The 16,531-nt window shown below is 50.0% G+C and overlaps 2 protein-coding genes across 11 annotated transcripts in view; both read left to right on the forward strand.

Moving 5' to 3' along the window:
- The window catches only part of ASIC1 (acid sensing ion channel subunit 1), a 44,252-nt gene extending 41,332 nt beyond the window's left edge, over positions 1–2,920 (forward strand). For 4 of the 5 annotated variants that reach the window (XM_046013200.1, XM_046013199.1, XM_046013201.1 and 1 more), the window contains 3 exons: positions 408–487; positions 575–679; positions 833–2,920. In XM_046013200.1, coding sequence (XP_045869156.1) covers positions 408–487; positions 575–679; positions 833–937 — 290 coding nt within the window. In that variant the 3' untranslated portion in view covers positions 938–2,920. Of the gene's footprint in view, positions 1–282; positions 379–407; positions 488–574; positions 680–832 lie in introns of those variants that run through there. The other variant, XM_046013202.1, reaches the window with a different exon arrangement.
- Positions 2,921–3,679: 759 nt separating this feature from the next.
- On the forward strand, positions 3,680–16,492 carry SMARCD1 (SWI/SNF related, matrix associated, actin dependent regulator of chromatin, subfamily d, member 1). 6 transcript variants are annotated; one of them, XR_006819713.1, is made up of 15 exons: positions 3,680–4,070; positions 4,719–4,906; positions 5,193–5,235; positions 5,330–5,452; positions 5,908–6,030; positions 7,266–7,382; positions 8,884–8,985; positions 9,273–9,434; positions 9,529–9,626; positions 11,225–11,360; positions 12,846–12,968; positions 14,539–14,640; positions 14,767–14,960; positions 15,325–15,403; positions 15,652–16,492. XR_006819713.1 is itself a non-coding variant. In XM_046013204.1 (13 exons), exons 1-13 carry the CDS (start codon positions 3,894–3,896, stop codon positions 14,818–14,820), a joined length of 1,548 nt encoding a protein of 515 aa, XP_045869160.1. In that variant the 5' UTR covers positions 3,681–3,893; the 3' UTR covers positions 14,821–16,492. The 6 variants fall into 6 exon arrangements, 1 of the variants encoding a protein (XP_045869160.1); XR_006819714.1 differs by having other exon boundaries at positions 3,681–4,070; positions 14,767–15,403; positions 15,652–15,752; positions 15,905–16,492; XR_006819711.1 differs by having other exon boundaries at positions 15,325–16,492.
- Positions 16,493–16,531: the final 39 nt, after the last annotated feature.

Here is a 16,531-nt window from a genome sequence, read left to right on the forward strand (position 1 = left end):
CACCCCCTCCCAGGGCTTCTCCCCAAACTCTGTTGTCTTGGTATGTAGTGGGAAGATGGGGCTGAACCTTCTCATAGGGCAAAGTGGAAGAGATAGTCCTGTGGGCATGAATGGGGGACTATTTCATAAGCCTTTGAAAATTTACCCAGAGAATGAATGTTGGGATATTTTCTATTTTCTGAATAATACCTGTTCACTTTAGAAAAGTAGGAAAATGCAGACAAACATAGAGAAGAAAATAAGAACCCCACCAGAATTGCTTTGTGCTCCTTCTGTACAAAGGCTGCAGATCTTTCTGCAAATACCACTTACCTGCCCCCCGTCCCAGAAAGCTCTGCTGCTCTGTGGTGTCCTCACACCACTGACCTTCCCATGATCCTCCGCCCTCCGCCTCCCCACCCCGGCAGGTGACATCGGGGGCCAGATGGGGCTATTCATTGGGGCCAGCATCCTCACGGTACTGGAGCTCTTTGACTACGCCTATGAGGTAAGCAGGGGCCGGGCATTGGGTGGGGTCACGGGAGGGGCGGAGTTCCAGCCAGTCCAACCACTCACCGCCCCGCCTCCGTCCCAGGTCATTAAGCACAAGCTGTGCAGAAGAGGAAAGTGCCAGAAGGAGGCCAAAAGGAGCAGCGCCGACAAGGGCGTGGCCCTTAGCCTGGATGACGTCAAAAGACATGTGAGGGAGCGCGAGAGAGGTGCCGTCCCGCCCCGCCCTTCTCCCCCACCCCAGATCCCCCCCTTGCCACCTTTTCTCCTCTGCCTCCCCCATGCCCCAGGATCACCTGTGGCCTTTCTGATAATCAGTCCCTGTCCTGTGCCTGTCCCCTAGAACCCGTGTGAGAGCCTCCGGGGCCACCCCGCTGGGATGACCTACGCTGCCAACATCCTACCTCACCATCCGGCCCGAGGCACTTTTGAGGACTTTACCTGCTGAGCCCCGCAGGCCACCGTACCAAAGGCCTAGGTGGGGAGGGCTAGGACAGTAAGGGGGCCCTGGGCCGTGCCCCTCCAAAATCTGCCCTGGGGACTCACTCCCACCTCCCAAGGTAGAACCCCACTCCTGGGCAGTCCTTTCCTCTTGTCTGTGGTGAGGAAGGAATCTTGACCATAGAGTCCTCTCCCTGCCTCTATCCCATTGTTTTTATTTTTACTGAAACTAATCTAAAAAAACTAAACTAAACGAAACTAAAAAGAGAGAATGGGGCAGGTGACCTCAGGCTGCCCCTCTCTGCTCCATGCTGCCTCCCCCAGCTCCCAGCCTAAATTCTGTCTGTCTGGCTATCTGTCATCTGAGTGTCCACCTACATTCTGCTGCCACCAGTCACCAAAGCCCCTCCCAGTGGGGGGTGGAGGAGATCCTTGGGGTCTGGAATTTGGCCCCGAACCAGAGAATGTACCTTGAAGGGGAGGGCTAGTGGGGGGGGCTTCCCCAGCCTTAAGAGACCCTCTCAGCCCAGTGACCCCCCAACCCCAAGTCTCCAGGAGGGAACTAAGACCCTAAGCTCCATCTCCCTCCTTACATGTGAAGTCTCTGGGGAGTTGAGGGTGGGGGATCCCCTGAAGTAGTGGATGATGGGGAGAAGATGTGGCCCTGGTGCTGTAGGCCGCATCCTGATACCTTTAAGTTCACTCCCAACCCCAAATTGCTGGAGAGAAATCCCAAGAGGTAGCACTCCTCTACCATCCCATGAAAGATCTAGCTGGTTGGCTTCCAGCTCAGGGAGAGGGGCACTGGTGCCTAACCTCACTGGTCCCTCTCCCAGGGGCCCCTGCAGAGGGCCACATCCATAAATTTTCTTATGGAACTCTCCCAAGTCCTCTTCCCCAACTTCATTTGCTTCTCTCAACAACCTCATCTGCATTTTCTATTTCTATATGATACAGACTCTATATTGCTATATCTCTGTATATACTTTCCCCTAACTCTGTCTGTCTCTACCCCATCCCCTCTTGTCTCTAAGAACCATCCTCCCACCCAAAGTTCCCCGTTCTGTGTTTCTACTCCCTCCCTGGTCTCTGAATGCCTTCGCCTGTATAAAGAGTTGGACTCTCTCCCCTGGTGTCTGTACTGTGTACACACATCCCTCTGAGAAGCACAAGGAGACGACACGCGCATTGTAACCTTCGCACTGTCTCGGTGGCGACATAAAGGAAGCTGTGAATCACAAGCTCTGCCTCTTTCTGGCCTCACCGTCTCCCGCCAACCCCGGGCCCCCTATGCTGTCCCTGTAGCCTTAACATTCCCTCCCCATTCGACCATCCCAGTGCCCTTGGCCTGGCTGACTGTGGCCTCCCCAGGGAAGGGGTAGCTACAGACAGAGCCCCCAACCAGGGAATGGAGATCTGCTCTGCACACTAAAACAAAGGTATCAGAGACAAGGGGAGTGGTGGATTGGTGACTCTTGTAGCTGGAACAGTGGGGTGCTGACAAGCGGAAGTTGAGGTCCTCAGTCACTGACCTTTCCTTTCTTCTGGGTGCCAAGCCTCCTTTCCTCCACTGATACCCAAGACAACCACTTATATTTTCTGGTGAGGTACAGTCTGGTAATGGTGGGAAAAATACAGACCTAGAGGGGTAGTTGAAAGCTTTGCTGTTCTGTCCCTCTCTTCCTATCTTAATGAGAAATAAATGAGGTAGAGGGCCTGCCATGCCCCATCTCCCAGGCACTCCTCCTAGGCCAGAGCCCTACCCCTTCCCAGGCCTTCTCTGCCCAACTGTCTCTTGGTTTCCAACCCCAGAACAGGACTTCTGCAGGTCACCTGCGCATTGGCCTGGAGCTGGAGAGTAAGGCTATGGGATTTCCGGGAACTCTTGGTTCCTAGAAGTTCCTTGGAGATCAGACCTCTCCAGAGGGAAGCAGGAGCAAGGCCAATGGGTGTGCGCCAGATGGGGAACAGCAGGCATGCCTCTGGTCTAATAAACTGGGTTTCAACCATCTCTTCAGTGTCGTTTTTCTCTTATTTGAATAGAGTTTAATAGTGTTTAGGCCTTCCCACGAAGTGCCTAGAGTTGAGCTGAGCTTGGAGTCAAACAGTCAGGGAGAAGTAAGGAGGCTTGAGCATGGAGACTCTGGTCCTCCTAGGGTGGGGCAGATTGGCCACAGCACCAGGAATGGGTTCAACCAATGGGCAGGGAAAGAGGGAGAGGTCAAAGGCAACAGAAGTCCCAAAGAGAAGTCCTAGTACAAAGGATTCTTTGGAGAGGGGACAGGGTCAAAATCCAAAATAAAATCTGGAAGTAGGTTAGGTTTTGGAGGTCAGAGACAAAGTTGGGTTCAAATTCTGGTTTGGCGTAGTTATTGTGGCACTGCATCTGTGGAATGAGCTCTGGGCTGTGAGCTTGAAGATCTGGATTCTGGGCTTTGACTATACTGCTAACTTGCGGTTGATCTTTGCTAAGTCATTCACTAAGATCAGCTTTCCGGTTTGTAAAATGGAATAAACAGTGCATTCTCCTCTTCAGCCCCCCAGGCTTACAGCAGTAAGAGAAGGAAACGAAAAACAAAGTACTTTGGAAAGTTAAATATCCTGTGCCTGCATGAAACAGTTATTCCATCACCTCCGTCATCAGAGCGCTGAAGCTGAGGCGTGGTCCCCCTTTCCAGGGCCTTGTCTTCCTCCCGTCGGCCTGGGGGCGCCCGCTCACAGGGCCTCTCTATCCTAGAGTTCTTCTCTATGGTCTTCCCTCCCGGACCGCGAATACGGGAGGGAGTGGTCAGCACGCCTTTTCCGCTAGTCTCCCCCCGCTCTAGCCCATAGTCTCGCTGCCCTGAGTCTCCCGTGCCGGCCGGCCGGCCGGGCGGACAGACGGGCGCGCGGGGGGCGCGCGGGGGGCGGGGGGAGTTCCGGTTCCGGTTCTTTGTGCAGCTGCAGCCGCGGCTCCGGGGAAGATGGCGGCCCGGGCGGGTTTCCAGTCTGTGGCTCCGAGCGGCGGCGCCGGAGCCTCAGGAGGGGCGGGCGCTGCGGCTGCCCTGGGTCCGGGCGGGACTCCGGGGCCTCCCGTGCGAATGGGCCCGGCGCCTGGTCAAGGGCTGTACCGCTCCCCGATGCCCGGAGCGGCCTATCCGGTGAGTGGGGCAGGAGGAGGGGCGCGCGGGCCGGGGGCGGGGCTGAGCGGGGGCCTGAGAGTGACAGGGGTGGGGGAGAAGTAGGAGGGACTCTCCTGGGAAGGATTCGGGCCCTGAGTGGGGGTGAGGGGAGGCAGTGCGGAGGAAGGGAAGGGAGGCGTTAGCATCCCTAACTGCTCCTGAGAGCATTGTTTCCGTTGGGGAGTCAGAGTACAGAAACAGCGTGGATGAAGTGGGGCCAAAGGTGGGCATGTGAGGACCGGAGTGCAAAAGGGCTAGGGCCACTCCAATACCCGGAGGAACATAGGTGTAGCTAGCAAATTGAGGTCAGCTTCTAAGGAGCCAATAGCCGGCAGTACCATCGGAGTAAATGTGGGACTTAAAGAAGATGCCTAATGTGTCAGATACAAAATAGACTGGGGAGCATTTGAGTGTAATCTGGCCGTCTCTTAGCTTTGGGGCTATATTCCCCTGTGGAATTGTACCTGGAGTACAGCAAGCTTCAGTTACCTGGATTTCAGAGACAGAGGGCTCTCCTCCCATTGTGCTCCACCCCATCCTCATGCAAAGAACTCAGGCATCTCCCACTTTTTCTTGGTGGGGTTAGTAGGGAAGTCATGACATCTCTGGGTCCTCTCCTCTCTATAGAGACCAGGTATGCTGCCAGGCAGCCGAATGACACCTCAGGGACCTTCCATGGGACCCCCTGGCTATGGGGGGAACCCCTCAGTCCGACCTGGCCTGGCCCAGTCAGGGATGGACCAGTCCCGCAAGAGACCTGCACCTCAGCAGATACAGCAGGTCCAGCAGCAGGCGGTCCAAAATCGAAACCACAAGTAAGATGACCCTGGGGCACGGGAGGGAGGGAAGGAGGGAGGCAGCCCATGAGGACAAAGGTGATGGGAGAACCTGAACCCAGAAGTGGTGGTGCTGTGTCAGCAGATGGGCACTCATTCTTCAGAATGCCTCGCATGGGTTGGGGGTGGGGGTGGGCGGAGTGTCTTTAATTTGAGAGACGCTTTGCAGTCCCTTCATTTTCCTATAAACGGAGGTGCTGACCAGTCTGTCTTCATGTTCTGGCTAGTTCCATCCCAACCTGATAACAGTATTTATTCCAAACAGTGCAAAGAAAAAGAAGATGGCTGACAAAATTCTACCTCAAAGGGTGAGTCCAGGCTATAGGTCTTCTTGAGGATGTGCTGAAATTGAAAATAGAAGTGGTCAGTTCTAGATCCCAGTGGTATCTTTTTGTTCCCAAGATTCGTGAACTGGTACCAGAATCCCAGGCATATATGGATCTCTTGGCTTTTGAGAGGAAGCTGGACCAGACTATCATGAGGAAACGGCTAGATATCCAGGAGGCCTTGAAACGTCCCATCAAGGTAATGCAGAAGTGTGCTAGGCAGAGAGCCAAAGGCGAGGACTCCCAGAACCTTCAGTAGGCTTAGGATGAGAAATCAAAGGCGCAGCATAGCTCTCTTTGGCATTTAAATTACATCTCCCTTCCGCCTACAAACTGAGAATTACATTAGAACTGAACAGCAAAGGGGGAGGGGAGTTTGGTATCTCTCGCACCAGAAATATACCCTGTCCATGTTTTTGCCATAACTGCTCTGCTACCTTGGGAACCTGGCACCTTGTGTGACTTTGTCTATTTGGTGTCTTCGTGTATGCACTTGAACTCAGGCCAGTGGCCTGTATTCTAATGGACTCTCTATTCACCCACCCCAGGGACTGGGTAGATAGTAAGCCAGTCTGTTAGGAGTAATTTGGGGGTTTAGGGAAATTCGAATCTTCAGTATCAAACCACCATCAATCCTGTTTCTGCTTTCCTCAGCAAAAACGGAAGCTGCGAATTTTCATTTCTAACACTTTCAATCCGGCTAAATCCGATGCTGAGGATGGGGAAGGGACAGTGGCTTCCTGGGAACTTCGGGTAGAAGGACGACTCCTGGAGGATGTGAGTTCAAAGTTCACTGCGGTTGCCGTCTAGGGTGGGAGCTGCCGGGAGCAAGCAGTGTTGTCTGGTTGGCAGGAAGCCTGACTGGTGCTCACAGCTCCTGTTGGGAACAGCAGGGAGAGGGTCACTGTGTTCCCTGCACTATAAGACAATGGTTCTTTGTGTCTGGCTCCCACAGCTTGGCCCTTGCTGTGGTATCATATTGAGAACCTTATTGTTCTGGGATTTGATTTGTTGTTTACCTACCTCCTGATGGTGCTGGCCATTGGACTTAGCATCTGCAGATTATTCAGTTTTGGGGTTTTGTTTCTTTAAAATCAGGTGAGTTTGCACTTAGCACTTGAAGACATGCTTTTCTCTTTGAGTCTTTGAGGTCCTTGATTCCCACTGTGGTATCTCCACCTTCCCAGCTTTCATAGGAGACCTCTCACATTTTAAGTGGGCTCGTTCTCTTTGCTTCATGGGGAACATCTGCTGATAGATGGTTAGCCCCCAAACTTCCTACCCCAGAAGCTCACCTGCCATTCCTTACACTCTGTATTTTTAGCTGTTCATTAGCAAACCTAATTTGAATGCATTTTTGCAGGAGAACTGGGGCTCCATGTCAGAGCTTCCTTCTCTATATAGGTCCAGTCCATCTGCTGGTGGTGTCATTCCATCCAAATAAAGCTGTTTTTGTTCTGGCTGCTTATTGCCTGTGATTCATTTCCCCTCTAGAGTCAGACTTTTGTCTGTTCAGACTCGCTTTGTTACGAGCAATGGTTTGGCTAAACTTGCCTCATTTCCCTTAGGGAAGGGTAAGAGTGGGTAAGTCAGTGACCCTGTACATGTAATTGGCTGCTTCTTCAGGGTTCTGTGGCCACCCTGATTGGTTTAATACCCCCAGACACCGACCTTATCATCTCCTGAGAGAGATTCAGAAGACCTTTTTTTTTTTAATATTTTATTTATTTATTTGATAGACAGAGATCACAAGTAGGCAGAGTCAGGCAGAGAGAGGAAGGGAAGCAGGCTCCCCACTGAGCAGAGAGCCCAATGCGGGGCTCGATCCCAGGACCCTGAGATCATGACCTGAGCCGAAGGCAGAGGCTTTAACCCACTGAGCCACCCAGGCACCCCCAGAAGACATTCTTGAGGTTTTTCCCATTCTGTTGTAGGTTCCTTTTTAATGGGACTTTGTCTTGAAGAATTTCTTCTGGCTTTTTCTAACATGATCCCTCCTCTCTCTCCTCTAGTCAGCCTTGTCCAAATACGATGCCACCAAACAAAAGAGGAAATTCTCTTCCTTTTTTAAGTCCTTGGTGATCGAACTGGACAAAGACCTGTATGGGCCAGACAACCACCTGGTGGAAGTGAGTAGTTCTCTCCTGTAGGCTTTGACTCCATGACTGGAGGATGATGGACTTGTGAGCCAAACTTTAATGTTCAGGGAGAGGGGCAGGTATAAAGGGTCCCACCTCTCCATACAATACTACCCTTGCAGTTTGCACATTGACCTCCAGGTGGCATTAGGTGTTTAGTTCTGGTACTGTTTGAACCCAAGAGCTCTTTTTTTTTTTTTTTTTAAGATTTAAAGATTTTATTTATTCATTTAACAGAGAGATTAGCGAGAGAGGGAAGACAAGCAGGGGGAGAATGAGAGGGAGAAGCAGGCCTCCTGCTGAGCAGGGAGCCTGATACAGGGCTTGATCCCAGGACCCGGGGATCATGACCTGAGCTGAAGCCAGATGCTTAACAACTGAGCCACCCAAGCGCCCCTGAATCCAAGAGCTCTTGCAGTCTGACTTGTCCCACCTTTTTAATGTCATTATCCTGGTTGCTGCCCTAAGAGAAAATCTAATGGAGGCCTCTTAAACATTCCAGGTCATCTCTGCATCTTGCTTATTAATAATGGTGAGATGTGGTTATCCACACCGTACTCATACTTTTTCCTGATAGCAGGTGCTGTAATTAAGGGGGTTAACTAATAGGGTTCAGTCCTAGCAAGGTTACCTCTATAGATAGATCTGGGACTTCTTTTGGTTCCTGTTTTATTTAGATTCACATCCCACATCATCAGAAATCCTTTGTTGTAAAGCCTGGTTACACGGTATTCTGAAGACCATGTTAGCGACAGTGTTCTCTGGGGTACAGTCAAAACAGAATGAGACAGTCCAGCTCTCTGAGTGAACTTAACTTGCTCCTTTCTTTGCCAGTGTAGCCGCAGCCCCTTAACCTCAACCACTAAGAGACATGGGAAGGTCTTTACCATCTATTAAGGGAAGTAAGTCATAGAATCAATAGAAATTTGTAAATATATTTAACTTGACTTTATAGCAGTAGAATATAGTGGCTAAGAACGTGGGCTTTAGAATCAGACGCGCCAGAGCTCAAATCACAGCACCACCACTTTGTGGTTGTTTGACCTTAGGCAGGTCACTCCACTCTTCTAAGCATTAGTTTGCTCATCTGTAAAATAGGTTTAATTGTGTTTATCTTATGTGGATGTTGTGGGAATTAAATGAGATAATCCCAGGTAAATGTCTTAGAAGGCTCTTGAGCATAGTAAGTATTCAAGTAATGGCAGCTACGTTGTTTTCCTGTGCACATATATATTATCCATTTTGTGGATAAAATTACCCCAGAATATTTAGACTAATTTAAATGTGACCCTAAACGGAATCAAGGGTTAATTTGTTTATGTGCATACAGTAATCCTAGAGCTTTATGGAATGTTTAGAAATGTCTCATGCTGTTGCTCTTCCCCAATAGCCTCAGTAGTCAAAGTTGAATATTCAGTCATTACAGACGCTCTTCCCTCCCACCCCAGCTCTTCCTCTGGGAGAGCACCCCCTGACATCTTCCTCTCTGTAGTGGCACAGGACCGCCACTACCCAGGAGACGGATGGCTTCCAGGTGAAGCGGCCAGGAGACGTGAATGTACGGTGTACCGTCCTCCTGATGCTGGACTACCAGGTATTCTGGGGTGACGTCATGGGACCCAGCTTCCACAGCCGCCTCCCATCAGCAGCCTGATACTCAGAGGTTTAAGTCTAGTTGTGGGTAATTTGTCACCAGACGATAAACTCCCTAAATATAAGGAGAGGGGTGTAGTCATCTCTGAGTTCCTCCTAGTGTTTTTTTTTGGCCCCAGAGAAAGCAGTGCATTAATGTTTGTTAATGGATGGCCATGCTAGAGCTCCCCAAAGTGCATATAGACCGAGCTCACTAGCTTTATCCCCGTCCTCTTTGGTTCTCTGCAGCCTCCCCAGTTTAAATTAGATCCTCGCCTGGCTCGGCTCTTGGGCATCCACACCCAGACCCGTCCAGTGATCATTCAAGCACTGTGGCAATATATTAAGACACATAAGCTCCAGGACCCTCACGAGCGGGAATTTGTCATCTGTGACAAGTACCTCCAGCAGGTAAGAAAAGGACCCATGCTTTTGCCAGAGTCCAGTGCAGCACTAGTTGTGCTCAAAATACCAGCTTCTTAGCTGCCTTTCCTCTTTCACACAGATCTTTGAGTCTCAACGTATGAAGTTTTCAGAGATCCCTCAACGGCTGCATGCCTTGCTCATGCCACCAGAGCCCATCATCATCAATCATGTCATCAGGTAAGTCAGTGTAGGTGAGGCGGCGGTGTACCGGAGTGGGCTGCTCCCTGCCCTCACCAGCCAGTTGTCCAATTTTCAGGAGGTAGGTTGTTAGATAGTGGTGATTTAAATTATTTAAACTTACAGATTAGTGAAAAGAAGGGTAGTATATACCCCAAAACTCATTATTTCTTAATTATTTTATTACATCTTACTAGTATTTGTGTTTGTGGGGTTACTTCTGTCTGTTCGTATATGTAGTGGAAATAGTCCATTTCCCCTGCTATCCAAAAGTAGAGAGTTCCTGTGAAGACTTTTGCAAGCTAAAATAGCATAAAGCAAGAAAGCAATTACTATTCATTTATATGGAAACATTTTTGAGCGTCCCGGTCCCCCAGAAGGACCTCTTTTGCTCAAAATAAATAGAAATGAAGTCCACATGCTCACAGACACAAGTCAAAGCTGTGGTGGCTTACTGCTGAGATGCGGCTATAGTTCTCCCAGAGAAGGAGCTTGCGGGCGCCCCTTGCTGCTCGGGGTGTGCGCTGCCTCTGTAATGCTGCTGCCACACTGATGGTGAGCGTGGGTTTGGCTTCTCGCCTGTCTTCCTAACCGGGAAAATCCTCCTCGGAAAAACTACCATAGGCCTTTCGGAAAAGTGAAGGGGCATAATGTGTTAGGATGAGTTACTGCACATTTCATCCCAGGTTCTTGGCCAGTGACACAATGTTGGCAGCTTGAACTCAACCACGTTGGGAGTATTTAAACCGCAGAAATCAGCACATGCTACAGATTGGCTTTTTTACCTCCTCTTTTGGAAAATCAGTTGTTAGACATTTACCAGATCATCACGGGTGGGCTCCTATCTCCTATGTGGATGGTAAAACATTCCAACCTGAGACTCCACAATTCCTTCATCTCCTTTCACTGTTTCGTTCGGAAGATGGATGGGCAATGCATCTCACTAGATACGGAGTGAAGGAATGCCTGTCCTCCGCCTCAGAGCACGGGTGGCTGGCTGTAGTCTGTCTTCTTTCCCTTACTCTGTATCAATTCCGATAGAGGCTTTCCTTTCTTTATATCCTGCACCATCACTCAGCCACTAATAACTCCTACAACTTACATGTTGGATCGTTAATAACTGATGTGTCCTGTATTCTGTGCTTAAAGTTAAGCCGGTTTTTTTTTACTTATTTTTGTATGGTTTGTGTTTTATTTGGATTTACTTTCAGGGTCAATTTCAGTTTAATAGGGAGAAAGATATATAAGATACTATAGTAGTACTTTCATTGGGAAAGGGAGAAACTTCATTTTCACTGGATATCTTTTGTACCATTTGAATTTTTACCACTGACTTAAAAAATACCCAGTAGCTTTGTTGGGGTTTGTATATAGTAGGTCACACACACTTGAAGTATAGTTTGAGACTTTGTCCAATGTAACACCATGTAGCTACCATTGCAAGAAAGGTACAGGAAATTTCTGTTAATATGCAAAAGTTCTCTTGTGCCTTTTTGCAGTCAACCCCTTACCCTCATTCTTGGGCCTTCTTCTGGATCTTATGTAAATAGGGCTTAGGGGATAAGCCCTTTACCAGGCCCCTCTGGTTTCTTCCCCAGTGTTGACCCAAATGATCAGAAAAAGACTGCTTGTTATGACATCGATGTGGAAGTGGATGATACTTTGAAGACCCAGATGAATTCTTTCCTGCTATCTACTGCCAGCCAGCAAGAGATTGCTACTCTAGACAACAAGGTAGGGGCCCCTGCCCTGGGTAGCTTGGATGCCAGCAGCCCTCTGCCACAGCTCATAGGCTGTCTTTTGATTCTCAGCATTGGTTCCAAATGTATTAACACCTAGTATATGCCTATACAGGTGCCAGTTGGAGCTGGATGCTAGAATTCTGCCTGTAACTTTGAAGAGCTTTGAGCCTTAGTTTTGAACTGTGAAATAGAGACTGTTGCTTTTTTATAAGGTTGTTAGGAGGACTCAGTGCGGCAGCATACGTAAAGACACAATACCTGACACATGAAAACAAATGGTAACTGCTGCTGTTCCTGCTGTTACCCTGGTTAGACAGAGTCCACGCAGGTAAAGCCAGAAAACTCGAAGGAACACAACAGGAAGGCTTTCCTGAAAGAGTTGCTGCCTCAACTAAATCTTGAAGGACAAAATGAGAGTTAATGAAAGGGGTGTGGGAGGCAGAGGACTTTCCAGAAAGGGAACAGGGTATGTAAAAGTTGAAAAATGAGAGAGAAGTGTGTTCAAGAAGTATAAGCTGTTTACTAGATCTGTTTCAGGGTGCTTGGGGTGGGAAGTTTGGGGAAAGGGAGCTGGATAGGGAGACAGGAGCCTAACCATGAAGAAGCTTCAGTACATGGAAACTAGTTTCTCCTGTCCCAAAGCCTCGAGGCAGTGATGCTCTTTGCATTTAGAATGATCACTGGCAGGAAAGCAGAGAGTGAGCTGTAAGACGGGCAGATCTGGAGGCAGGAAGCCAGTTAGGAGGCAGTGCAGTAACACATGGGAGATGTGTGGAGGTCAGGATCTGTGGTACTGACAGTGAGGGTGAGAAGTAGACAGATCTGAGAGGTGTCCAAGTGGAATGGAAGAGACTGGATATGGTTCAGGTGGGAGTGAGGGGGAGCAGCTTGAGGGAGAAGGAGGTACTGTGACTCCCAGGGGTTTAGCTTGGGTGCATGGGAGTGTTCGTCCACATTGGCCGCAGGAGAGCAGAAGTGAGTACTGGGGGGAGGTCGTGGATTTCGTTTTGGAGAGTTTAGATGCTTTGAGATGTCAGACAGCTGGAGTGGTTGTAGTTTAGCAAAGGGACTGGTCTCTAGACTGAGGACTCAGGAACCTCAGTGGTAACAGGAGATCTGTCAGTGAAGGAAGCTGCCAGGAACAGACCCCTGGGCCATAGCTTTTGAGACAGCTGTAACACTGCACCTACCTCTGAGTGTTTTTGCCTCTATTTGTGCTGTGGATTAAGTACTCACCGTGTGGCTTCCCCTATAGAGGACATTGTGGGGACCAGAAGGAAAACTTTACCATGTGGGGTGCGTGACACCGTGCACAGACCTGCTCAGAGAATGCCAAGCGCCGGAGCAGTTGGGGCTTGGGGCAGCAGTCTGGGCCTGGGTTGGGAGTGGCAGTACAGGGAGATGGCAGACACTGTCTGCCCTATAACTTCGCATTTCCCAGTCCGAAATGTTAGGACTTTCTTTCTCTTCCTTTCAGATCCATGAGACAATAGAAACTATCAATCAGCTGAAGACCCAGCGGGAATTTATGCTGAGCTTCGCCAGGGACCCTCAGGGTTTCATCAATGATTGGCTACAGTCCCAGTGCCGGGACCTCAAGGTAAAGAACCTACGAAAGGTGCATAGGGACTTAGGTCGGTGAGGCACACTTTTGCTTTATTTCTGTAGCATCTGGTAGAAGAGCCAGAGGGGGAGGTGAAGGACTAGATTGTCTTTAGCCTGCTCTTGGGTCTGTTTTACAATCAAGTAGGGAAATGGAGGTGGAACTGCCAAGTGTTTCTCTAGTACTTGGAGGCGTCACTGTGTACTGTATCGTAGTGGGTGCAGAGTGCAAAACTAGATCCTTGCTTTCAAAGCGGTCTGTATTCGGTTTGGAGAGACTAGGCTGTGAAGATTTTTTTTTTTTTTTAAGATATTTATTTATTTATTTATTTATTTGACAGAGAGATATCACAAGTAGGCAGAGAGGCAGGCAGAGAGAGAGGAGGAAGCAGGCTCCCTGCTGAGCAGAGAGCCCGATGCGGGGTTGGATCCCAGGACCCTAAGATCATGACCCGAGCCGAAGGCAGTGGCTTAACCCACCGAGCTACCCAGGTGCCCTTAGGCTGTGAAGATTTATGCAGTTAGTTAGTTAAAATGTGAAGGTGTAATTGGTCTTATTTAATGACTCACGAATTGGGCAGCATCCCTTCTAGTAAATAGGCACTCTGAGGAGTTGTACAGAATGAAGGTTTTGATAGACAGGAATGAGGAGAGGAGCAAGGAAATTATTAGCAAAAGTAAAGAAAGGATTGTTTCAGACCAGGTTATTTTCTTTTGAGGGGAAGGGAACCAACTGATCTAATTTAAAAAGTTGTAAATCACGTGAGACGTTATCAGAACTCACCGCTACCACCCAGGTTGTTCAAGGGAGAAGGGAGATGGGTGAGACTGGAACAGCTGGGGAACGCCCCCTGGCGAATTTGGGATTTGAGCTGTTTCTCAGAGAGGGGAGCACCGTAAGCTCAGGCAAGGAGGTGGGGGTGAGCATTGAATGAGTGAAACGTGCCCCTGGTTTTCTCCTTTCTTGTGCAAGGTGACTGACTAATTACGGAGGCTGAGCAGAGGAGCAAGGGACCAGGGTGCCAGAAAGGGCCCCTGAACGGAGCAAGGACTCGTTGATAGCAGGGGGTGGCTTCAGTCGTGTGTTAGTAGTTTGCGAGGGCTGCCGTAGTAAAGTACCACAAACTGAGTGCCTTACACAAAAATTTATTTTTATCTGGAGGCTGGAAGTCTATAGTCAGGGTGTTGGCAGGGTTGGTTCCTTCCGAGGGCTGTGAGGGAGAATCTGTTCCAGGCCTCTCTCCTAGCTTATGGTAGCCTCACGCGTTCCTTGGTTTGCAGATGGTGTTCTCCAAGTGTCTTCGCATCATCTTCCCTCTTGCATGTCTGTCTCTGTGTCCAAGTTCCCCCTTTTTGTAAGGGTACGAGTCTGTTGGATTGGGCCCACCCTAATGACCTTATCTTACCTTGATCATCGCAGAGATCCTATTTCCAAATAAGATCGCATTCCTAGGTCCTGGGGTTTAGGATTTTGACATCTTTTGGGGGGATATAGTTCAATCCATAACAGGTGTGAAGGAGGGAGACAAGTCTGTTCTCCTCCCTCTTCCCCCTCCCATATCCCCCAGACCATGACAGATGTGGTGGGGAACCCGGAGGAAGAGCGCCGAGCCGAGTTTTACTTCCAGCCTTGGGCTCAGGAGGCTGTGTGCCGATACTTCTACTCCAAGGTAGGCACCTGGGCGTGGGAAACTGATGAAAAGCCAGGGGTCTGAACTCCGGATGGGGGCCAGTGATAGGAGATGCCAACTTCTGGTTTGTCTCATCCTCTACTCTCTCCACTGTTTGCTCTCTAGGTGCAGCAGAGACGACAAGAATTAGAGCAGGCCCTGGGAATCCGAAACACATAGGGCCTCTCCCACAGCCCTGATTGGGCTGCACCGATTCGTATTTGGGCCCTGAGCTGCCTGCCTCCTAGCACCTGCCTTGGTCTTGCTTGGGGCCTTCCAGGGGATGCTGTTGGTTCGAGGACAACACCAGAATGAAGAGGGTCTCACATTTCTGTCTCACAAGACACCTGTCACCCTCTTCTCCCACCCCATCCCTTCCTATCCCCCAGCTTCCCTTTACCCCACAAAGTTCCCATGTGCCTCTACCCTCCCCTGGTCTACGTAGGACCTCTAGGTAGTGTTATAGAGAGAACCTGTAGTGGTAATCAGTGCATTGACTGGATTGGGCCTAAGGCCAGGTGGTCTTCAAGGGGACCAGCTATACTGATCCTGCCCTTCAGAGACCCAGGAGTTGGGAGCTTTAGCCCCTTCTCTGAGACTCAGGCCTGGGGGCACTCTATAAGCTAGTTGATCTTGGCTCTCCTGATAAGAGAATCCAATTTCCTCCCTTCCTTCCCTCCACAGGTTTGGAGCACACTCTCCCTTTACTTGTTGCCCTCTAGCACTAAAGGAACCCTGGTTCTTGGGCCCCACTGAGCCCCAGGTCAGTCTGCAGCCCTCTGGATTGGCCTGCTGTCTCAGTGCTTCTCTTGCTCCCTTGTAGGGGGGTCCACATCAGTATTGGAGTTTGTTCTTTAACTAGTGCTCCCTCCCAGCACACTCCCTGTAGCTGCTCTTTTTAGGATTCCCTGCTATCGATCTATCCTAATGCAGGGCATTTGGGTGGGGGAGCCTTGCCTTTCCCGGTCAGAGCCCCAGGGATCTAACCTGGGGTATTGTCATTGCCGGCAGACGCTGTTCCTTCCTGGTGTTGCTTGGAGGCGTGACTCATTTATTCACTCCGCCCTGCCTCCCCTATCCCTTCACGGAGAAACAGGCCTGAAATCAAACGGGTAAAAGCCCTGGGCCATCCCTGTCTTCCTGTCCCTTGCCTGCCCAGTTGACACCCACTGGTGACTTCTAGGGCACTGAGGAGTGAAAGCGCCTAGGGCTGGCGAATAGCTCTGAGTTGGGTTTGTGACTCTTCCCTCTCCCTGCCTCACAGGATTGTGACTCCCCAGCCCCTGCCCTCAAAGCTTCAGACCCCTCAGGTAGCAGCAGGACCTTGTGATCTTGGCCCCTTGGAACTGAGATGGTTTTGCATCTTTCCAGGAGAGCCTCAGATTCTTCTTCCAGGTTGTATCACCCCAAGTTAGCATATCCCAGGCTCGCAGATTCAACATAGCAGGGTGGGAGACAGCTGGGCACAGAGGGGGAATTCCGTTCAGCCTGGGCTCTAAACCCACAGAACTGACAAAGCCCCTGCTTCCCCACCCCCTCCTCAGGCTCCTGCGAGCACATCCTCCAGCCCCATAGCCTTGCCTCTTCCACACCGGGGACAGAATTTTCTCCCCATCTTTCCCCTCCTCCCATTATCCCTTCCCTCCCTTAAAAGGTTCTCCCCACAGACACTGGACCACCTCTGTCCTTGGGGCTGGAACCATAAGAAGGAAGTTCAACACTCCTACACTGTCCCTGTTGAAGATAACTTTTTATTAACTGAATTATTATGTTTTTTTCATGGACCAAAATTTTTTTTGTACTGTCCCCTTACCGATGTCACCCAGTTTTAATAAAAGAATCTTCTGAAGGATGGGTCCCCCTACGTACTGAGGGAGAGAGCTTCCCTGGG

Source organism: Meles meles, chromosome 7 (genome assembly GCF_922984935.1).
Source record: "Meles meles chromosome 7, mMelMel3.1 paternal haplotype, whole genome shotgun sequence".
NCBI classification, from domain to species: Eukaryota; Metazoa; Chordata; class Mammalia; order Carnivora; family Mustelidae; genus Meles; species Meles meles.

Coding starts and splice junctions, on each gene's coding strand:
- SMARCD1 (XM_046013204.1), top strand. CDS start 3,894: ATGGCGGCCCGGGCGGGTTTCCAGTCTGTGGCTCCGAGCGGCGGCGCC. Junction 6,031..7,265: donor AAGGACGACTCCTGGAGGAT/GTGAGTTCAAAG, acceptor TCTCTCCTCTAG/TCAGCCTTGTCCAAATACGA. Junction 12,969..14,538: donor CCCAGTGCCGGGACCTCAAG/GTAAAGAACCTA, acceptor CATATCCCCCAG/ACCATGACAGATGTGGTGGG.